This window comes from Acromyrmex echinatior, chromosome 2, assembly GCF_024713525.1.
Source record: "Acromyrmex echinatior isolate Ae372 chromosome 2, ASM2471352v2, whole genome shotgun sequence".
Taxonomy (NCBI): Eukaryota; Metazoa; Arthropoda; class Insecta; order Hymenoptera; family Formicidae; genus Acromyrmex; species Acromyrmex echinatior.
The window spans coordinates 23,444,967-23,469,035 of NC_141853.1; the positions used below are offsets into that span (position 1 = coordinate 23,444,967).

The 24,069-nt window shown below is 39.0% G+C and overlaps 1 protein-coding gene across 3 annotated transcripts; it reads right to left on the reverse strand.

Moving 5' to 3' along the window:
• Positions 1-181: 181 nt before the first annotated feature.
• Positions 182-24,069, reverse strand: Nhe2 (Na[+]/H[+] hydrogen exchanger 2). 3 transcript variants are annotated; one of them, XM_011069477.2, is made up of 17 exons: positions 21,021-24,068; positions 16,750-17,013; positions 13,791-13,987; positions 11,702-11,958; positions 11,006-11,223; positions 9,721-9,923; positions 8,906-8,995; positions 8,398-8,468; positions 7,842-8,057; positions 7,623-7,758; positions 7,052-7,192; positions 6,894-6,966; positions 6,701-6,805; positions 6,374-6,475; positions 5,842-6,009; positions 5,410-5,568; positions 182-3,514 (listed from the first exon to the last, which is right to left on the reverse strand). In XM_011069477.2, the coding sequence occupies exons 1-17, from the start codon at positions 21,508-21,510 to the stop codon at positions 3,261-3,263; spliced, it is 3,144 nt and encodes a 1,047-aa protein (XP_011067779.2). In that variant the 5' UTR covers positions 21,511-24,068; the 3' UTR covers positions 182-3,260. The 3 variants fall into 3 exon arrangements, with proteins under 3 accessions (XP_011067779.2, XP_011067798.2, XP_011067806.2); XM_011069504.2 differs by having other exon boundaries at positions 3,375-3,514; positions 5,385-5,568; positions 21,021-24,069; XM_011069496.2 differs by lacking the exon at positions 6,374-6,475 and having other exon boundaries at positions 21,021-24,069.

Here is a 24,069-nt window from a genome sequence, read left to right on the forward strand (position 1 = left end):
TTCTTATAATTCTTATTTTTCTTTTTAGGAAGGAAGATGTTAGTGAGGAAGGACGAGACAGCTGATAACAAAAACCGTGTCGATCTTCTAAAAGTCAAGTGTTATTATTGGTGAGAACGATCTTTAAGGAATTGGCAGATAAAGAGGTAAGAGATACGTGAAATAAAAATATCAAATGTAATAGTGTTTTAAGAAATAAACATTTATTTCCTTTTTAACAAATCAACAGCGTAGAGACTAGCATCTAAAGACTAGTCCGTTGTTTTTTATCCGGTCTAAGTAACTAAAGGCCGCGAGGAATATTCCATGCGAGGGGAACTTCCAAATCTGTGCGAAATCATTTTTTATTTATCGTCACAAAAAACTTTCCGTATGTTTTTCTCTGTTTTTTTTTTTACAAAGCGAACTTATACCCTGTCACCCTTACGTGATACAAAAGTGGTTCGGTATCAGAGATCGCGTACGCTAAATTAAGTACTAATCCATATTACAATAATGCATTTATAAGGAAGTATAAAAATCACAGGGTCCCAAAGAGCCATGAGGTAATTGTTAAAAATCAAAAGTCTATTGAGTCTAAGTTAATTATGGCAAGAATAAAATCGGTATTAGATAATTGTTATGAGTGATGCGAAAATAAATACAAGAAATTCCTGTTAGCTGAATTTTTGGTACAATTCAACTTTTCTCTTTTTTTCTTCAATGTAGAGAAAAAGAGGAAAGATAAACAAGATGTGCAAGATATTCAGCTAAAAAGAATGAGTCTAAGGCCCGGTTGCACCAACGTTATTTTGATTTTAACCGAAACTTTAAATTCTCTCTATCTCGTTTTAAAACCGAAAAGAAACAGAAACCAAAAGAGTTTTAAATCTCACTTAAAATTAAAGTAACGTTGCAACCGGGCCTAAGGAAGATAACAATTTCTGTAATATACCTACAATAGAAATGTTTGGGACGGTTGATGACAAGGTTCTACTGTTTCAGGCGATCCCACTTCTTAACTTCATTCTCTATTCTCGATTCGTATTTTGATAATCAAAATAAGTCTCTAATTATTAAAAGACTCTGTTGACCAAGTTCCCCTCGAAACTAGCAAGAACTCGACGCTTCTGATTTCCGCCCGCGCCGAGCGATGGCTATAATTGCATTATTAATTATTAGTAGTAGAACTAGTATAATCACATACTAGCGATAGTAACAAGTGTAACAATAATAACTAGAATACCGAATGGTCTAGTGGTCGCGCTCCGCCTCCTTTTATTTCTCTCTCTCTCTCTCTCTCTCTCTCTCTCTCTCTCTCTCTTCTTTTTCTCTCCATCGACGAAATAATACTAAATGATAACAAAAATAGTGAGGATGAGGATGTTGCTGAGGATGACAACGGTGAGGATGCCGACAATTTTCTAGCGTATCTTTTCTAAGAAAAACCGTATGTACATGCTTCTGGCGGCTTTTCGCTAAATATTGACCAAGCGGTGCCGTGGCCGCGCGATATTAACAATGTATTATAACAGTGTATTATCATACCAGGCACCGTGTTACTCACGAGTATCCGCTTGCTGATAAAGGTTTCTTTAAGGCCATACTCGAAGATAAGAGCGGCGCGCCTGTACGCACCTCTCTCGTCTGGTTCTACGCAATTGGTAGTTGCACCATCGATTGAACGTCGTGTAATCGTTCGCTTGAAAGGAATTAATTCTCCTAAATTCAGCTGGGGATGCGTCGCTACAAGATGTTATCTACGTATACCGCGACATGCCGCGTTGCATACATGCGTGCGTAACATGCGTCAGAAACACGATAACGGGACTATTAATGATATAACGCACCTAATGTTGGACTAACGTCGTTTTGCGAAGCTGCGGCCAGACTATCGACTTAACGAACAAAGCGTAGATTTGATCGAATGATTAATGAACGCCTAATTCTCAATCATTCGAATCACTATTTTCCTTTTACTATTTTCAAAAGCTTATGGCAGAGATGAGTCATATATCTATAATTGACAGTTTGATGAGTGTGAGAGTTTGATGTGAAATGAGCATTTTTCAAAATCTTGTTAGGAAGAATAAAAATATTTCCTATCAAGCGACGTGGAGATAAAAGTTAAATTTTCTCTATAGAAAATAATATCATAAAATAGTTAGGTAGTAACGTAAATCATTTATTTTATTGAAAATTGAATATTTTTACCAGAAGTGACATTATGGCGCAAGTTTTTTTTTCCTCATTATCCTACTGGCAGAATTATGTTCAGAATTTATAGTAAATTGTGGCAGCGACTTAAGTGTTTAATCCAACTTTATACGTAATTTTCTACTAAGTCGATTAGTCTGACCGCTAATCGCGTAGTACACAACAGCGATGATCATCGTCTACTCCACCCCCCGAGAGAAGGTACTCGTGGTAAATCTTGGGACAAGTTGGCGGCGCGTTTAACGGCGCCGCGCAACAATTCTTACAACACAAACACACTTTTATCGATAGCACCGACAATTTCGCGCCGATGATGACGACGACGACGGTAGCGTACAAGTCGTCGGCGTCCAAGCACTTTTATAGTCCTTATAAGGCCACAATTCCAAGACGTCTTAAAGACGGATTTAGAAAGAAGCCCTTGCTCTTGACAAGCGCCCTCGTTCTCGCGAATGTGTTTCATGCGACGTGCAGAAAAAAATAACAGTGATTCATCAAATTTCAATCTCGTCTACATGTTTCGTTTCCTTCCAAATTGGCGAGCTATCTCGCGAATACCGAATATCAAATTTGAATAGAAGATCGTTCATTCCAGAGAGATTCATCACTTTTTTTGCGTTACCGCGGAGAAACCATGTCATCATTAGCTTTTTAAAAGAATATCTTCTCTTCTCTTTTCTCTTCTCGTATAACCTTCATCCAATTAACGTGAAATTTTCGCGTCTCCCTAAATATTTCTCCTCGTACAAAATTCAATCGAAAGCTTCGATGTATTTTCCAAAGTCTCTCTTTGCACAGTCATTTTTCCTGGAATTTATTCATCGCAACGTCTTATTTCGCGTATTTGGGGCGTATTAACAAAATTCAGGCCGAGATTCAGGTTCGTGAGATGCCCCCTGCAGAAGGCGGCTTGTCAAGGGCAGATCTTCTCAAACGGGGGCACTCGGTCGTCGCAGGAGCGAAGTGAGCAACGAGTGTCGCGGTGGTCGTCGGAAGGGCCGACGACGTCGACGCTCGACGTTCGTGAAGGAGGACTGTCGCTCCTCAGCGACGGTCCCCAAGGGTCAAGCCTTCTCCTCTTCTTCGTCATCCACATCCTCCGACGATTCCGACGTGGAGGAGGCGATCAGGGCGGTCGACAGAGTCGGCATTTGGGCGGGCGAGCAGGCGAGGGAATTAAGGCGTACTCTCTGGACATTCCAACAATCCGGCAAGGAGTGAGATCCGTCGTCCGCCGTCTTGTCCATCGAGCGAGCTCGGTCGGCGAAGCTGAGCTCCATCATTGACACCCTCCTCGCGGGCACCCTCCTCGGGTTGCCTGGAAAGAAAAGCCAAAGGTGTTATTTATTTGTGGAAATCGCGAATTTACGAATAGCGCTTTGGCCGATTATCGGTGTTTCTCAACTATTTTAATGTATCTCGAAGATATTTAAGAATATATTCTAGAGTCTAGGAAAAAATCGATTTTTCTTTTTTAATGTTTAAAGTCTCTCGAAAATAAGTTTCTAAAAGCTTTTATCGATAAAAAATAATGGAGATATAGGTGTTTTGAAGTTGTTTTAGCGTATATTGTTTAATGCACGCACTTTGTCAACGCGCTCAGCAAAAGCAGCTATTATCAAGCGTAAACAGGAGAAAAATGAAAATGAGCATTTCGAATTAAAGGAGAGTTTGTTGTATAATCCTGATATCGCCGATTAGAGATAAACTTTCATTTTTGTATATCGAAACTTGAAATGCATTTTTCTCGAAAGCATATTTTCCGAGTCAGTTGATACAATTGTTCAGAAATCAATTTTTGCATATATAAAATACATGTCTATCGCATAAATTAAGATTATTGCAATATCTGTAAATTGATTATTTTTTCATATTCGTTAAATTGAAAAGTTGAGTTAAAAATCGATATACTTGTTTTTCAAAACCGCATTATTTTAACAATTGAGAATATTTTCCATTTATTCTAGTTCAGATTATAGCCACACTCATACAATAATAACTAAAAATCGTTTTCGAATTTTTTGTTATTAAGTTGGAAAATATAATAAAATGTCAACCGCTGATATATATTTTTATATTTGTGTTTAAATTTACGTAATATAAAAACTAATACACATTTAGTCATATAAAAATTTATAGAATATATTTAAATATGTACAAATAAATATAAAAGTGTAGAAAAAAATTATTATTTCCTTCAAAAAAGTTCTTCAAAATAAGCCACTTTTTTGCGCTTGACTAAAATATTCCTTATCGTAATTAGTTCCGCACGCGCGATAAAAAAACTTTCTTATCTTCTTTTATATCTGTTCTCAAATAATGTTCTCTTTTTACTATAATCGATATTTTAGATTTAGAAAATACTTTATTTGAAAAATTTTAATACACGTACATATATTTGATAAACGAAATAGGATAATAAAATTGATGCACGATAGATTAATGTATCTTAAAATTAAGCAGACACTAAATATATTTATTGGAAACCGATTTCTCCGCCACAACGCTATCGCAAATATGACAGCAAACACCAATGTCTTAATGATAAAAATATAAAAAATGAAAAGTGCTTAACAACAATGAATAATAGGTAAAAAACTAATAAGTTTATGATTTCCATCACTTTTGTTATATGACAATATTAATAAACAGAGCAAAAACTGGATTTATGACAAAGGAATTAGAATTTCAGAATAAAGATTATAATTTATGTATGCAATCCGTTTACGAAACAATATTTCTTCCATAGCGAAACGACGGTTAGCACGTGTGGGCACTGGCGTGTCGATGCTCATTTTGCAATTGCTCACAAAAATAGCCACGGACGTGTAATGCAACATGAGTGACGCTCGTCACAACGCATTAAAAAATAGCATACTTCAGTGCTTCTCAACGTTTCGCATCTTTCGCGTATCACTTCGTACATTTCCCGCTTAAAGCATTTTATTAATTTATAGTCGTTATATATCATTGAATCGTTTTGAAATATTATTTCAGAATTTGCGATTTTTTTTTTTTACATTGGCGATATATTTCGCTAAGTATTCGAAACTTCCTCCATGCATTGGAAACGTTGGAAGGGGATGTAGAATGGAAATTGAATAATCCATTTCGGCAGGCATGAAAAAAGAGGGGGGGGGGGGAGGAGGGAAAGAAAAGGAAAAGAAATAAAAATGAACCACACGTACCCTCCTTCTGCTATGCGTCACGTACCCTTGGTTTTCGCGGGGGAATCCATTTCCGCGGGGGTGTACTCGTCCGTCTCGTCCACCTCGTCGACGGTCTCTTGGCAATCGATACTGTCGGGCGTGCACACGCTCTCGCGTCGAAATAGGCCAATCACGGATTGGACTTTCGGCTGTTCGATCCCACCTGAAAAGCGGAAAGACATATCGGGCATGTGGAAGTACCGCTGGGAATAAATAGGCAGGCGGTGAGCGATTTCACGAGCTGAAAGTTTTCAGAGAGTTGTTAATCTTCTTAGAGGGAAAACTGACTTACAGCTGTCGTGACGGTCTATTGGTTTTCATATTCGTTACTCTTTTATCGAAAAAAATCGAAAGAAAACTTTTACGGTACATTAATATTTCACAGCTGAATTGAATTATCTTGTTTTTTTCCCCTCCCCTTTTTTTCTTTTTTTACCTAAGAAAGTGGCGGAGGGCGAACTGTAGGCGAGGTATTCTTTATTGGAGCACCAGGCTGGAAATTCGTGCTGCTTGATCGGATGACCCGATTCGTAATCGTCCTCACGTTTCCACGGTAACATAGTTTCCGTAGCCGTAGGGGTGGTTACTCTGTAGCCTTCCGCACCTAGGTCAAATATCGCACGAGACAATAGTAACGGGAGTACGAAATGGAAATTGAAACCGTTATGATTTCGGCGGGTGCAATTTTCGATGTCGTAAACACGAAAGGTCCGAAGTCCACCGAAATTATATCGATTTTAAATCCTAAAAAAAAAAAACAAAAAAAAAATAACAAACGCTCGAAAAATCATGATCACCAATATAAAAAAGACACAAAAGAGAAAATCACAGCAATACAAGATCAACGCCTAATTTGGATATAGCTGAAAAATAGAAAAAAAATACGCAAAAAAGGAAAAGAATTGCGATTCGCAATAACACAAAATCAATTGCTCGAACTCTTTCTTTTTCTCACTTTGAAAACGTACCGTCGCGTCCTATTTTCAAGTCTCCTTCGTCCGTATTTATTGTGTCCATCGACGTAGTAGCGGTGGTAGCGTGTTGATTGTCCGCGTTTACATTCGGCGAATCTTCCGTTTAAAGATTTTAAGCTCTATTAGTCATGACTCTTTTCAAGAAGATAATTCAATAACTACAATCTACATGTACATAAATTGTCAATATATAATCTTCGCTGTATAAGAGAAATTAAGACATCCTAATCGTTTTCATCGTCGATATACCTATATATTTTTAACTTCAATCTCATTTTTCAGTTCAATTCGATTTAGTAAGTTAAAGAAAAGTTTCCTTACCGGACGTTCGCGCGGTGAACGTGATCGCTGATTCCCAATCCTCTTTGCTGGAGGGCTTCGAGGTTTCTCCGTTTTCTAACTCATACAGCACGCCATTGATGTAATCTGTGCACGATAATTCATGAAAAAAAAAAAATGAAAAAATTACGGAACTTTGAAGTACAATTAATTATTCACGACGCTTTGCACGTACCTTGCGTAAATAGCTTTGTCGAGCCGTTCTGCTGTTGAAATTCTGGGAAACTAACGTGATTCTGTTTGCCATCCTATACAATTGAAATCGATAAAATGGAAAATCAAAGACGTCGAAATTAAATATGACAAACGATCGAGACGCTGATCGATTCTTACTTTGAGTAACTTTTTGCTGCGTTTATGGCGATGTTTGTGCTCCCCCATCATCCGTCGAATATTCATGTGCATTTTGTAATTGACTTGTGTCGAGAGATCGCGATCATTCACCGCGTGTCGACTGTAGCTCAAACGTCGATGCTAAATAATATATGATGCTTGTAGAAAATTTTTAGACGCAATATTTTTAAATATAATAGAATATTATTAGAATATGCTGATATATTTTCTAATTGCGGCTTCTTTGATGAATTTAAAATAAATAAATAATCTTTGACAAAAGAAGTAAATACTAAAATATCGATTTGGAAATTAGAAGAGATCTGCAAATGAATGATGCTTAAAAAAAATATTAGGATATTTTAAAGTAAAAATAAAACAATTACAAGAAATTATATTAATTTTTGCTGGAAATAAATTGATTGAAAATTTTTCAGAAAATATAAAAATTAAAAAATTTAATAATAGAGGGATTACAACTTTATTACATACAATATATTACGTTATAGATCATATATCATGAGCAGACTTTGAATTTGGAGAAAATCTAGACTCGACCATAATCTCTTACCCTTTTGTATGGTTTACAAAGCTCTTCGGCGAGCAGATGGTGGATTCTCGCGTCCGTTAGGTCTTTTTTGGAAGGATTGTACTCCAGTTCCTGCAGATCGATATTCCATCCCGTTTCGAGCTGGCTGCAGCTGGGACTAGAGGGAAAAAGAATGCGATTAGACTGCGCTTTTATTTTATCAACGACAATTGTCAGTGGCGAACAACAGGAATTCCGCACCTTCCATTGAACTGTCCGGTATTGCTGTAATTACGGAATATCGCCGACATACTTTCGGTGCCGCTAATGTTGCCGATAGTGGAGGCATTTCTTCTTATGTAATCTAATGCATCCTTCATAGCCAGCTTCGAGTAAGTTTCCAGAATCTTCGGCTCGGCGCCGCAATGATCTTTCACGAGATAAGGTCGGATGAATTTATTGTCGAATCGCTTGAATCTACAAGCAAATCAAGACAGATAATATTTTTATTTGGGAAACAAAACAGAAGAGGTGAATAGAAATACTGAAAAAAACATTCCGATAATTAGACGATACAAATACAATCTACATTATACATATTTAATACTTTTCATCTTTATAAAAAAATGTATTTCTATTTAGGTATATATATATATATATATATATATATATATATATATATATATTTAGACGAAAGATATAAATGCTGTAACTAATTTTGCTTCTGTTTATTATTTTACGCTAACTCGTATAGATTCTTGACTGACAGTTTGAATGTCATTGAGTAAACACAAAGTTATGACTAAAAGCGTCTTACTTATCCCGGACGTGATAGTTGCCGTGTTTTCCCAAAATGTCCTCGATACCCGCCATCGTATGATCCATTATCTAAGAATTAAGAGACAGACGTTATTTATCTTTCAATTTGACGAGCAGCGCAGGCGTCACAAATCCGCCAGGATTTGCCACGTATACGCGGGCAAACGCAAACGCAAGCAGAATGATGTATCAAAGTCCCGGTAAAAATTGCCGCTATATACACATTCTGTAATACGGCTTGACAATGACGAACGTTATCCTATTTCACAGTTCGACCCTATTCTTCATATTGTACGGCTCTGTCGTTCCATTAAAAAGAAATAACGTCGTAACTGGGATTCGAGGTAATAGGCTCCGTTATCGTCATATATCGGCGATTGAACGCGATATTATCGAATTTTTACACATCTGTATCAGTTCTGCGATCGCTTTTGTTCCCCGCAATTTTCAGATTACAGCGACAACAAACGACAACATCGCCGAAGTAATTCGGTCGCGTAACGTACCCTCTCGTGGATCCTCTCGTTCATCGTCGGCTTTCTCTTCTCCGCCCTTTTGACATTGAGAATTTTCACGAGAGGTTTGATGGTGATTCCCTAAAAATAAGAGCGCGTTTACGTAAGCGCGTCATCGCGAGAGCGAACTCGTGCAACACGGACCTCTCCAAGGGGGAGACGTTCTAAAGACGTTCCAGAGGATATCCCTACGTCCTCTAAACGTGCCTAAGAACGTTCCCAGGATGTCCCTCGGATAAAATATACGTGCTGTATACATCGGAACACACTCGTTTCCGACGCGAATTATCGGTCAACGTCGAGTAAAGTAACGCGCGGCTGATAAAACGCTTGACGCAAAAGTGTATGCTCAAGTGTGTGCGACATAGAGATATTAGGTTTCCGATCGATCGCGCGACAAAGCACACGTGCAGAGCCGAGCTTTTTTTTTTTTTGCGGCTAACATCATTGTATCGTTGCTCATTAATCGTTGATTAAACGGACGATTATCCATGATTTTTTTTTTTTTTTTGAACAGGCGATCACTTCTTTCTCCTCATCGCGCCGATGAAATAGTATCGGTCTCTTTCTTTCTCTCCCTCGAAACGCGTGCCACTTTGGTGCCGCGTCTCAAAATACGCGCGAGTCATCGGTTCCATGAAAAATGTCGCTGACTAGGTCGGTCCATTTTACTCGAGCAAGGTCTGCAATCTTGCACTCCGCGTAGAAACACACGCAAGCACCCGTCGTTACGTAACGCTTACGTGCATTCGTGTTCGCATGAAATTCGTCATGGATCGGTCGCAGTCATATGATCGTGATCCTACCTGGATGAACACGGTAAAGTAGATGACGGCGATAGTGGTGGTGACGAACATAGGTTGCAGAGGCACGTGTCTTGGATCTATAAGAAGGACCAGGGCGAATGCTACGGCGCCTCGCAAACCGCCGTAGGACATGACGAATTTCTCCACCTTGTCCAATTTGTGCAGCCGGAACTGATTCGCCAGCGCTGTCAGCACTATCACGCCTGGAACATGAATCCGAGAGAGATATTACAGCTGTACTATCCTCTTTAAAAAATGTGTTCCCAGCGAGAAATGATCATCAATTAGATATCGAATTGTCGTCGAAATCATATCGATGTCGATTCAATAAATTTATTTTTCAGTGGATAACATTGATACAGTTATACAGCTCGCGATAAGAAGAGTTTTCAAAAAATCCACATTTCTGATTGTCATATATGTATTTATTTTTTCCCAATTTTTGTCATTTGTAATTTAAAGTGTTACATAAAAACCTTCTCGATTCTGTAAAAATCTGTTACAATCTTGTTACAATCCTGATCGATTTATTTAATTACGAGAGATTGTCAATTGTCTATTATGAAGTGAAACACATTGAGTGCATCGACGTAACATGTCTAATGAAATGCGTGGCGTTTCACACAGACTGGTTCATATCTTTCCACACGTCAAGTGACAAATTGTCCGGTTAGAACAAGAAGCCATAAGTGAAGCGCCGCGTCGCTTACGAGTGACGTAAGATACTCGTGTAAGTAAGAGTCAATTGTCTTAAGTCCCATTATGATTTCATCATTTAACCATATCACTTTACACGCCATTCCGTTCGCCGGCGAAGCGATGCCCTTAACGTCCATCCAACTGGACCGGTCAAGGCCCGCGCGATCGTGTAAGAATTCCTCGACACGAATTCGCTATTATCACGCTACTTTTTCTCTCATTTCCTACTTTTTCCCCCTCTTTGAAATATCCTAAAGTTTTCCACGCCAACAGTTTTGCACAGACTATAAATTTTCTTCTTATCAGCTTAATTCAGAAAACAAATTCAAATTCTACAAATTCTAATTGTAATTCTATAAATTGTATTTTTCAAAAATAGAATTTCTAAAACGTGGAATTGTACAATAAATAAGGGAATTTAAGAAGTTTCTTGTGTACAAAAATCTGAATCTCTTATGAAAGAACGTATTGTGATTGAAATACCTACAGTAATCCCTCGTGTATCTCGTAACAGCTGTTCTAAGAACGGTAGGAGGAATTCTTTTCTGACATTCCCAATCGAATAAAATTAGAAAATCTGACTTACCCATGGCTCGATAGACGGAGCAGAAGACTATCGTCATGACAACGAACCACGTGTTCCAATTGTGAGCATTGTTCACCGTAGCGACGCCGAGAAACATGAATATAATGGTCTCCGAACTACTTGACAGCATCTTCATTGTATACTTGACGGTCGTGTGAGACTTGTGCGATATATTGGCCTCAACGTAATTCTTCATCGTAATACCACAGAAGGTTATTCTGGAATAAAGGGATCGCGAATTACAGAACAGGCAGCGTGCCAATCACCGTTTCGATAAAGTTAAAGCTTGCAAGCTGAGAATCTTGTTTGTAAACGCGATAATGAAGGTAATTACGGCAGGAATTAAGCCGTATAGCGTTTAGAACTCTATTCGGCATTGATCCATCTAATTCCTTCGCGGCAGATTCTTGGCGTTTATTTCAGTTTCCTTATAATTTCTGCAGTGCCAATAGGATCAGTGCAACAAGTTGTTGTAACTTATTCTTGAAATTGATACCACGGATGTCGTTCATAAATATTTAATATTCAAGGTTAAACAGTTTCGATAACGTTCGTTATATTGTAATAGACGTGATGAGTCTTTGGATCTCTCAATTTATCTCTCGATTATATATTTGTTGAAAAGTATATTATTGAAACGCGTCTTTAGGCTGGAGATGCCAACGCGATATGTCGAAAAGTCGATGATTTACTTACGCCATTATGCCGGACAAGTGGAAGATCTCTGCGCTAAGGTATGCCAAGTACGCCATCACGAAGATGAATATCGGCTCGATCACGCGCACCTGATGTGTAAACCTGGTCACGAAGCCAGTAGCGAAACCCCAAACTACACCTATGACCGTGCCACCGATCGCCACCACCAAAAACGAAGCTAGGCCCGACAGCACGTCCGTATAAATGATCCTAGAAGGGCCCATCTCGCTGTACGTCTCGAACATGTGATAGAGTACCTGCGTATTCGTAATTAAATGGCCTTTTACTTGGTCGTTGCAGTAACCTCTGACACTTTCCCTCGCTCGCCTCGCAACAGCACGAAACTAATAAGCGACGGATCGTTAACGGCTCTCCTTTTAACCCTTTTCGCATTACCATTCTTAGCTGGCACGACCCAATTTTTACGTCAAAGCAGAACATTTTTTTCGGACGGTTAACGACATATAAATATACGACATATATAGTGCAGAGATGTTGATCTATTTGCAGAGATATTCAGACTTGCGACGTAACAGATAAAATTGGAACGGAATGCATTTTTGGAAACATCGCACTTACGATGTTACATTTTTCTTTACTAAGCTGCAGATATTTTTTAAGAGTTAATTGTGCATGATATTAATAACCGTCGAGGCGCCCGGTCGGCGACGTTTGTTAAAGTCGTCGCAACGATATATACAAAACACGGTTTAGATTATATCGTTTTGTTTTATTCAAATGTATTACAGATTGCAGACATACAGGTCGCGTACAAATATGACGTTAATTTTTAAGCGAGGCGAAGGTATTTGATACTTGACCCGCGCTTATGGACAATGTGATCAATGTTATATCGATCGTTCGCCCCCGGTGAGTGCTTGTCGTTTGGCAGTGTCATGTGCAAGCTTTGCTATATTCTATCTTTTATTTATCAGATATTCTAAAATATGACATGCGAGGGTGAGAGACAGGGTATTAATCTACGTCAACTTCAGGGTCAATTCTGAGCGGATGCGAAAAGAGCAAGATACCGATGACATACATAAAATAATTGCGGTAATAATTGCGGTGCATAAAAAAATTGTACACAGTTGGAAAATTTATATTAAATTTAACGTATTTTGCATGTCTCAAACGGTCCACTAAAATTTTTATATTAATTTAACACAAAATGAATCTGTTAAAACAAATATTATGTAAAAAATTAATACCATAACAGTAACATAATTTATAAGCAATCATATTTCTTTATTAAAATTAACATTTTCCATAATATGTTAAATTAACATGTTTCAATAAATTTAAAATTTATAATATGTTAAATCAACACATTTTGTTTACTTATCTTACATTTTATATTAAAAAAAAAACATTGTTTTTATATTATTTATTCCTTACTCATAAATTGTTAAGTGTTTAACACTAAGAAAAAATTAAACATTAATTTAACATAAAATATTCAAATAATACTGTCACATTAAGTTAAATTATAACACTCGAATATATTAAAAATTCAACACAATTTTAATGACTTCAGTGGACTGTTTCTAATGCAAATATAAAATGTTTTTTTATTGCATAGTTATTGTTCTTTGGAATATTGATTATATTCTGTGATATTTCGCAATCATTAATATAAAATATAATATAGTTGAGAAATTTTTGCTACACGTAAGAAATGTATATCTGTGTTTCTGTCTTTATGATTTATTTATTTACTTGTGGAGTTTAGTTTTTTTAAAACTTCTAATAATCTCTTTAAAAATACATTTATTTTTAATTTCTAATTGTAATTATAAAAATTTACTCGATGTATCTTTATGCATTTAACGATTATTTTGAAAAAAGAAGATATAATCAGATATATTCTATTTTTCTTCTTATGCTTATCTATCAGATGCGTGCAAATATCTCGTATTCGCAGACGTCGAGTGATTAGGATTGATCGGCTTTAATCCTCGCTCTATACGTATCGAGACTTTTAATAGTTCGTAACAAAAGGACAGAGATTTCTGCAGTACAGTGTGCTACCTACGCAACAAACTCCTTGATGTGCAGCATCATGTAATGTAAATAATGTAATACTTACGACAGTGACCGCGTCGTTCAATAAACTCTCTCCGAACACGACGATGTAGAGTATCTCGTTCACATGTATCTCCTCGAAGACGGCCAGCACGGCCACGGGATCGACAGCACTGATCAACGCCGAGAATAGGAACATATCGAGGATAGGCGTCTCACAACCAAATATACCGCTTTTCCCCAACAGCCATAATGAAACACCTAAAATGTAAATAGCGTTTTAATTATAATAATGCGCGATCCAATATCTGATATCATGTTTTTCGTGATTATAATTCGCCTTAATTGTCACGAATTTGTTAATCTGCTTTAAAATACTTCTGAATAAATCGTCGATTTATCGAGATTATTATTATCCTATCGATCCCTAAAGTCATTGAACGTTGAACCGCGAGAAGTGAGAGAGAGAGAGAGAGAGAGAGAGAGAGAGAGAGAGAGAGAGAGAGAGAGAGAGAGAGAGAGAGAGAGAAAGATTAAGGTTGCCAAAGATAGAAATTTGCATTATCAAATACCAGCGTTCCGCCCACGTGTTATATTCGTACCTATCAAGTACTTGAATTCTTCCTCCTTTTCGAAAGAAAGATATTACTCCTGGTATTGAACCCTTTGAAGGTTCTCGACAATAATAGAGTGTCAGTTTTTAATCTATTCCGATAGGATATTAATTAACATCGTACATCATAATTTCATGTTATCGATCGCTGCCATTATTGTGCTTACCGTGTCGTTTCTTACTTGAAAGTTACGTGTGATACGGTTTTAGAAAAGCAAAGACCTTTCATTTCGGTCACGAGTTTCTTAAGAGATTAATTCAATTAATCGAATGTCGTTAGATCTAATCACGATAGTTACGGCAAACGTTCGTTGAAAATAATTAAATTTTAATGTAACGATCCCGCGTCTCACACTTCTATCTTATCTCATATCGTTTTTAAAAGTCATCTTTGCCATTTATTCGCAATATTTGCGACTCTTGAAGAAATTTAAATTTGTGTATTTTTCTATATATTTTCGTTTGTGTATTAATTAAAATTATATTAAATTTCGATATTCAACAGGATTTTAATGAAAATCAAAACTGCGAAAATTACAGCCGTATTGTTCTACATTTCTTTTCAAAACATTATTAAATAAATATTATTGATTATAAACAAAAATTTGATTCAAAATTTGTATTGAAATAATTTAAAGTGTAATATATATATAGAGAAAAAACAGATACGAAAATTTTAGGAAAGAGACATTATAATATATTAATACATTCTATTTATTAAGAGGAATAAGAAAGTGCTTTTTACATTTATTTTGTATCTCATAAATGCTTATACAATGACATTTACGAAACACTTTATAGAGCTATTTGGTACACACAGTTTGGTACACAGTTTTGGCGTCTTTTACGATAAGAAGTAATAGCCTGAAAATATAGCACTGACAGCTTTTTATATGGTCATCAATCCTAATCAATAATCGCGCCCATCGTTTACGCTCGACGTATCTATCTTAACCTATTTATTATTAGTTATTTTAACGCGATTTTATCGAGCATTAAATAACTTGGACTTTTCAAATGTCGTGTCGGTTTCGTTCTTTTTTCTTTTTAATCATAGCGACAATTTCGCGTGAAATTTGTGGTTATCGTGGTGTCACGATCGAATCGCGTTATCATTGCGGTGATAGCGGATGATAGCGGATGATAGCGTCGAGATGACAATTGTCACATATGCTCTGCACATTATTGTCGTCATTGTCGTCATCGTCGTCATCGGCGTCGGCGTCGTCGTCGTCGTCGTCGTCGTGGCTTGCCCCGCGCATCCGCTTCGACGCGCACGCTATTTTCGTTCTCAAGCCGCGCATTTTCTCTACGTTTTCAAGATGAACATCTGCGTTTACGCTAGATCGCGAACAGACCATGAGCAAAAGTGAAGAATGGAAATTCCACCGTCTGCGGGGGAAGGTCGGAGTGTTTTATTTATGTATGCTTCTCTTCATATACATGTATAATGTACGCAACCAACTTGTTTAACCTCCTTATTACACTTTCAAAGTTTTAATTAATTTTTTTTAGAATTGTTTTTATCTACGTGCGTTGGAACAGATTGTTTAGCAGACTGCAAATTAGAGTTGAAATCTATTTTTCTCCTTTGCAGCAATTTATTTGTTGCAAATTTCAAAACTCGTAAGACTAAGGTGTTATATTTATAGTTAAAAATATTACACTAAAAGAAAAGATTGATTGAATATGGCATAGCATTTTTCATTGATTACAGCAGTCAATTAAAAATACTATGTCATATTTTACCATTTAATTTACTGCAGCAACCAATCTTTTCTTTCAGTGTAATTTTATAGTATTAAAAAAATATAAGAAACTATATTCTGAGTTGGTTAATCATATTTAGAATTTTTAAAATATAAATATAAATATATAAGAGATTGCTACGCGAACAATTAATTCGAAAATTTAATTCTTATAAAGCTTCATTTTTTGATACGATGTTAAACAGACGTTAATATAGCTTAATATAGCTTATATCAAGTATATACGATGAGGAAAAATCTTTTAAACTTGTAGGAAGGTTTATTTATCTTTTTAAATATAATATCTCAGAAAAAAAAGTTTCAATTATTATTGAAAATGAGATACTCAAATTTTCATTTCCGATTTTTCCCGATACAGATATCGTCATAAGTTAACGTTATGATTATATTTGACTTCATGATATTTTACACTTGGAGGATCTCACAGTGTTGCTTCTTAATTCTCTCGAGGATAGATAAGTATTTCTATATATAATCGGAATAGGTTTGCGTGGGTAAGACGAAAACGAAGTAGTCCGAGTTACGATCGATGCGCGTCGAGGGAAAAGAAATAATATCCGAATCGAAAAATTGTCCTAATCCGCCACCGATCGACTAAGTCAGCGGGTGTTGTCGCGTCGTGTTGTCGCCGCTTTACTAACCTATTGACATCGTATTTAATACAGTTCCAACGACAGCGAACAGGAGTATCGTCCCGAGATGGTCGAAGAACAGCCGATTGGGCATGAAGTAGCCAGCATCCAGGATGATGGGTGGCAGCATGTACAAGAAGAACGTATCGGGTGTTAGCGGCGAAATGTGAACGCTGCTCGCCTGGAATAGCAGCAGGCCGACAATCACGCCGACGGCGATCAGCAAGCAGGACTCCGGAAAGATCTTGTTGAGCTTCGGCGCCATGTGGAAACCTGGACGCCAATCGTTATGTTAAATATGTCATTAATCGTTAGTTCAGGAGATCTATAACAAAGTCTGCTCAGAGTGACTTTATCAAAATCCTACTAGAGGGAAAGGTATATGTATTTCTTTCTTTACTTTAATTGATCCTTTGTTTCCACACTTTTTTTTTTGCTACTTATTTCGCCACACTAGATCTATAAGACTCACAATCAGTATAAACTTTTCTGATATGTCTGTGATATCTAAATATTAGGGATGCACCGGATCGTAAAATTACCGGATACCGGAATTCGATCAGATATTCGAGAAGGCAATTTCTTCGTATCGGAAATCCGGACATTTTCATCCGGAGAAAAATGTCTTCTAAAAACCCTATAGGGAAAAAGATAGTAATTTTTACCTATTTCTAGAGCATTTATAAGAAAAAAATCAACAATTTAATAATACTAAATTTCAATCGGATACCTCCCCGAATAATAGTGATATCCGGCTATCCGGTCGGATAATAAAAAAGTGCTGAATAATACTGGGTACCGGATATCTCGTACATCCCTACTAAATATCAATAAAAGCTTATATTTAGTATACAAATATTATAGTTTTAAATATTGTATAAAAGATAGTTATGGTATCTAGATCTATTGTTAGATACCAACGTTTCGTGAACATTGCAGTAGTTCACTTCATCAAGGCAAAGAGCAGCTTGATATGAGTGGATAGTATCAGGCTGCTCCTTGCCCTGATGAAGTGAACTACAATATTCACGAAACGTTGGCATTCCAACAATGGACCTAGATACGGAGATAACCCGTTAAACGCATAGCTCATTTATAGGAAGTAACCGTGAGAGCCTCAAAATTAACAAAAGATAATCATATCTTCATATCATAATCATATCATCATCATCAAGTATATTTGGCTTTATCATTATTTATAAATTAGATTTTTATATTATAAAAAGATAGTGTTCGTAATAATGTACGCGTATAAATTTTTCGCTTGGATCAATTTAATCCATATGTACCAAACTAAATATACAAGGAGAAAGTATACGTTTGAAAATGTACGTTTCTAGTAATATTTTGACAAAATTGCTTGTGGTCAGACTCCGTTATAAGCTTTCTAAGTAGGTCGCTCTAATCTTTACAATTCTGATTCGGAATTCAGATCCCGAACTAACCGCAAGGAAACGTGAGAATAATCCGCAGTCTGCAGCGTCGGAAGTCAGAATCATCGAAATTATCAATCGGTCTCAATCGGAGAATTAACTGTGATAGAACACGTGGCATTCTGCAGCAGCGAAGATTCCAAGTATCACGACACGTTGCGACTGTCGCGTGTGCTACACATTTCTTCACGCCCGGCATATCGGTGGTATCTCCCGCTCGTGGAGAGTTCTGTTAACGCGTATCGTGCTATCGCGTACGATGTATCCGTAAACGTGTTCAATATTCTATGTATCTTGTTCGATATTTTCCGTGGAATCTTCGTCTCGCTCATGGATAACTATGGACGAGTAAGTAATGCGACGAATGAGCCGTTAAACGTAACGGTGGAAAAAGTTTAGTCTGATTAGATATTTTCGAATTCAAAACGGAACAAATTCATGTTGAGGGGATAAGAAGAATATATAGGATGGAAAGATAAATACGATAATAGCAATCTATTTTTAAAAAGTAGTACACTGGAACTTTGTAATAGCGAATCTCGAAATAACAAAAATCCCTTTCATGTTAGTGGTGTGAGTGAAGTAGTGATAAAACAGCGTCTTCAATACAACCTTGAATTTTATGATTTACGAGAAAATCTTACGAATTCAGATCTTAATAAAACTTTGTATACTTACAGCTTACATAAATAGATGAATTTAAAAAGTATCATTAGCGGCAAATAAATGCTTTTAAGAGATGAAATCACTCTTTACATTTAGTTTTAACTTCTTTCGTTATATCTCAAAATTTGTTGGATAAAAAAAAATTATAATACAAAAATTTTGTAATAAAATTACTTTTATTTACGTCAATAATATTTTTAAAAAGTAATTTTTTAAATATGAATTTTGCAAAAATTATTTTTTTTAAATATTGGTATGAAAATTTCATTTATAAATATTATTAGTATAAAAGTTTCATTAAAATCAGAATTTGACACTTCGCGAGGTTCTCTTGTTAAAAGTGAAATGAGGACGACTTCGTTATTATATTCAGAATCACGTATTATTACGAGATTCCAATGGTGTATTATTCGTATTTCGAAATATTTGACAGGATTGTCCTCTATCGAAAGCAGGATTTGATCTGATCGCATTATACAAGTCACAGTGGAAAAAGTTATCAATGAAAACTCGCAACAGTATTTTTAAAAAAATCTGCTATTTTATTTATCTACTACGATAAAACATTCTTCTTGCTAAACGTAAATTTGTATGCCCCACCATGATATTTGCGCAACTGACGTATGCGAATTTTATGTAGGCAGGTGTATTTTATTCTTGCCCGTTCGTTCACTTTCGTGACTTTTACCACCGCTCCGTCAGGTGAACAGAAATATCAGCGGCACAGTTTGTTTCTTCAACCACCACGTCTCGCCGCGTGCTTGCGTATCCACGCGTGCGTGCAACGCGAGTGAAATTGCACGGAGAGAGAAAAATTGCGCGTCCATCGAGTTTCGTATTGCTCGAACGGATATTCAGTAAATGGAATGCTAACGTTCGAGTTCATTCGGCGCTTATCGTGCGCCGCGCACACAAAAATGAATCTATGTGCATCGTGAAATACTATATCGTAAGATATTACACTTTTGAGTCTTTGAGCATCTTTATGGATCTTGAAATGCAAAATCGTGGCTTTTCTGCCGCGCGAGCAATTTTTCGAGCTTGCACACGAATGTATTATGTAAAATATCGTATAAAAATTCGTATCTTAACAAATTATAACTTGTTATTCCTTTAATTTACATCTAATAAATAACAAGTCAGAGAGAGAGAGAGAGAGAGAGAGAGAGAGATTGTTAAGACATGAATTTTTATCCGATATTGTCAATACGATAACAGCTTTTTTGGTTCGCATTCGCCCACGTATTGTTCATTCGCGAGAAATTATTAAACACAAATTTCGTCGTAACGAAAAAGGGTAATGAGCCTTGCATAACGTAACGAGTATTGCAGTCGGCTTTCAATGACATTTGCCAGGTTTTGTTACGTAAGCAAATGGAAAACTATAGGTGCGCTAATGTATTCATCGAAAAGCGTCACTATCGTGAAAATTGATGCAGCCTGATGTGCACAGGCGAATAACAAAATTGCGACAGATGTTTTCGGTTAACAATAGAGACAGGGAGAGTGTGTTCGTAACATGACAATTTTCAAATAATATGTGTCTATCGTAATATTTCAAATGATGATATTACGTACATTGTATTGTTTAACTGTTTTCAATTTTGTCGAGCATGTTATTACAAGTTAAAACGGTTAATTATACGTATAATGGATGTGGCATAAAAGATATTTTCAGAATGTTTTGTCTCTTAAAAAAAAATCTTTATATTCTTCTCTCTTCATTAAGAAACAAAGCTCAAATTAAATTTATAACGACAAGTAACGCTTGCGTATTTGACTTGAATTTTTTGTACTTTTAGATAAGGTTCCTTTATCTTATAAAGGATGACTCTTAAGTACATTGGCAAATACTCATTTGTTGCATTATCGATGCAAGTATCTCGAAAGAAAATATAGAGTATATATACGAGATACTTGCTTTCTTGGACGAATATCGGATCGTATCATTCAAGAGTATACTTGAGTATACTTGATTCGCTAATGTTTATTACACGTGTCGTATCTATGATAAGTTCATTCTTAAACACTGCAAAAAGACTGTTGTTTACATTAAACGATACGCTTCAGAAAAGCAGAGATCTCACGCCTACACGTATCCTGTCTCGAAGACAATAACAGGAAGAGGAAAGAAAAAAAAAAGAATAAATTAAGATCAGCTTTCATACTCCCAGCACTTACCGATTTTCGCGATGCTGGCGAAGAAGATCCAAATCCCGATGAGAAAGGGCGTTTCGACGCGCGTGAACTCTACGCTGATGATGCGATATTCCGGTTTCGGCGAATGTTCGTTGCCGCTCGAGAAGTCGCCTATCGCGACGTCGTCGCCGGAGCGCGCCGAGGCGAGCTGCGATTCCTTAGGGATATTCCGTTGTCCGGCATCGTCGCTGCTGGCCGACGAGAGGCTGCGCAGGGTGTCATCGTTCGGCAGGGCCGAGCGGATCACCGGGCCCATGGGCCCGAAGCCCAGGCCCGGGTAAGCGCCGTACGGATCGCCGTGGAAGTCACCGGCATCGATTTGCGGTCCGTGCGACGTGGGATGCTTCTCTGCTGGGATCCGCTCTGCGGATCCCAGGTCGTGGAAAGGCGCGAAGTTGGCGCGGCCGCATCCCGGACAGCAGAGGACCACAAGGAGGAGCACGGGGATGATCATCGGGGCGAGGCGATCCATGGCGCACCACTCGATGTGGCGCGACGACGACGACGACGACGATACTTCTGCCGTGGACGATCCACGCTGTCGTCCGCGCTCGTCCGTCGCCGGTGAGTCACTACTTTTACTCGTTGTACCATCAGAAGAGAACCGCCACGATGACGAGCACGCTCGCACGTGCTGGCGTACTGCGGGGCTCCCCAAGATTGACTCCCCTGATCTCTTTGTAGCAGCAATAGGGGCGGTTTATTCGATGACGTCCTACCCTCCGAGTGCAATCAGACACCGTCTCTATAACGTTATCGTCCCACGGATCACGTACTACAACATGCACCGATCTACGATGATTGAGCAATTTCGAAAGCCTTCTTCCGTCAGGAAAATTCCTCTCTTGCGCAGACTGTTTATACGAACGTTTTCTCAGTAATAATTATCTAATTCTCTTCTTATCGTTTCGCGTATCTGAGAACTAAAGCAGCTCCGATGTTCATCTTCGTAATGACATCGTACAAATGTAACATTCTTGAGGAAAACAAAGGCAAATTGTTTCTACGTAGACCGGCTCGGCATGAGAACTGGAGGGACCCAGTTCCAAGTCCGGAATAATCCGGCTACTATGATCCGAAATGAGGGATAACAAGTGTCGCGACAATAAATCGCTAAAACGTCAAACCAATAATTAAACGTGACTCATACCGCTTCGGCGTCGAGACGTGGCGCTACAATGAGCTGCTGCTGGAGGCCCATGTCCCTCGCGTGAAGCTGTATCGAGAGATGCTGCCGGAATATCTTTCTGTTAGGAATGCTCGCCTTTGGTACAAAGACCGAATAAAAACACAATTCTGATCCCAGGATAGGAATCACGGACAGCCACTTTCCGATTCGGAGTAGGGAATTGGATTGCTCTCTTTCTCTCTCTCTCTCTCTCTCTTTCTCTCTCACCTGCCTGTGGTTCAGCCCATGCAAATAGATAATCTATGCAACCGCACAGGGGAATGACTTCCGGTTTCGTGCGATTTGGCTTTGATTTTCTGACTGATCGCACGACGCGTCCCTTAACGCGGCGACGACGGGGACGTTGACAAGTGCGTCGCTCGTCGCGCGACGCTCGCGAATACCGCGACGCTCTCAAGTCTTTATAGAGTCACCCGGCGGTGAACGCGAAGTCTGATCGACGCGCGGCCGCGGCGACCCGTGGACGATGACGTGGTGGAGGGACAGGAAGCGCGACGATGATAACGGACGCGCCGCATTATAAAATACGGGCGGACGACTCATCGAAGTGGACGTACGTCGCCGGCGTGCCTCTATCGACCGACGGCGACGGCGACGGCGACGGCGACGGCGACGGCGAGAGCGACGACGACGGCGACGGCGACGGCGACGACGATCGAACGACCGATACGGCAGCACTGCACGGCCGCGTACTGACGCGCACTACCGTCGTCGTCGTCGACGATGGTGGCGGCGACGGTAACGACGCCGATAACGCTGAGCAACGGGGAAGCGCTGCCAAAAACGTGCGTAGGCGTCGTCGGCACTGCCCTCGTCGTCGGCGACGATAATGGATGTATGTTAGATCTGCCGTCCCTTTTTCTCTCCTTCATCTATCTCCGTCATCCCTCCACGTAAGTCTCGCTTCCCACCATGACGAAAAGCTTCCAGCCAGCTGATCGTCGATGAAACCCGCGCAGGCGTCGCGACGTCCCCGATATAACCTACCCTCGCTCGGCGTCGGCAGCGGCGTCGAGCGGTACATCGCCGCACACATTTCGTTTTACGCCGATGCACCGTTCTTGCGGAAGTTCTCCCGCTAGAAATACTCCCGCTCGACGTTATTACGCGACTCGTTTGCGGTCGAGCTTTGTACGGATATCGCACTGCTGCCCCCCGAGGGTTCTCAGCGTATCGTCGTTCTCGTGCACCGTTCAATTCTCGCCCTAACATTTTCGTGGGAGGGTAGCTTACGAATAGCCGTTTCGCCGATGGTGTGTCTCTCTACACGAACGAGCACTTGCGACTTCCGTTCCATTTTTACAGAGCAACGCGGACGCCGCGATACCGGCATCACCGGCGTCTCGACGTCTCGGCGACAGCCACGCGAAGCCCTCACTGATGCCGATTTTAAATCGGAGGGAATGCGTCAGTCACGTCATTCGCCGAGGTCTCGATCGTCTCGGAGAGGCCTTGACCTTGCTCGACGGATGGATACGCCGGATTTCGGTGTATGCGCGAGAGATCGTTCGGAGCGTCGTTACGGCGCGACGCGGTGGCGGTGACACGTGTATCAATCGTCGCCGGGAATTTTCCAGAATTATATTATCGCAACGACGCGAATTTGAGATGCAGAGATAGTGTCGGAAGTACCGTTTTTCCTCCTCCGTCATTATCGCCGACGCCGACACAGCGAATTTCTAATCGGATCGCGCTTTTTGCCGCAACGCGCGACGATAGGCAATACACATTCGTGCGACGTGCGCGGCGGGAAATGCGGTTAGATAAGGATTTATTGCGGCCTACTTGCATAATAAAAAATTATCGGGACGTCGAGTAGCTTCTGCCTGACAAATGATTCTC

Bases quoted from the DNA above. Each gene is read 5' to 3' on its own strand.
- Nhe2 (XM_011069477.2), bottom strand. From the start codon at position 21,510: ATGGATCGCCTCGCCCCGATGATCATCCCCGTGCTCCTCCTTGTGGTC. The intron at 6,010-6,373 runs GTACGTTTTCAA...TATTTGACCTAG, and splicing joins CTTGAAAATAGGACGCGACG to GTGCGGAAGGCTACAGAGTA. The intron at 5,569-5,841 runs GTAAAAAAAGAA...TCCGCTTTTCAG, and splicing joins GCCCTCCGCCACTTTCTTAG to GTGGGATCGAACAGCCGAAA.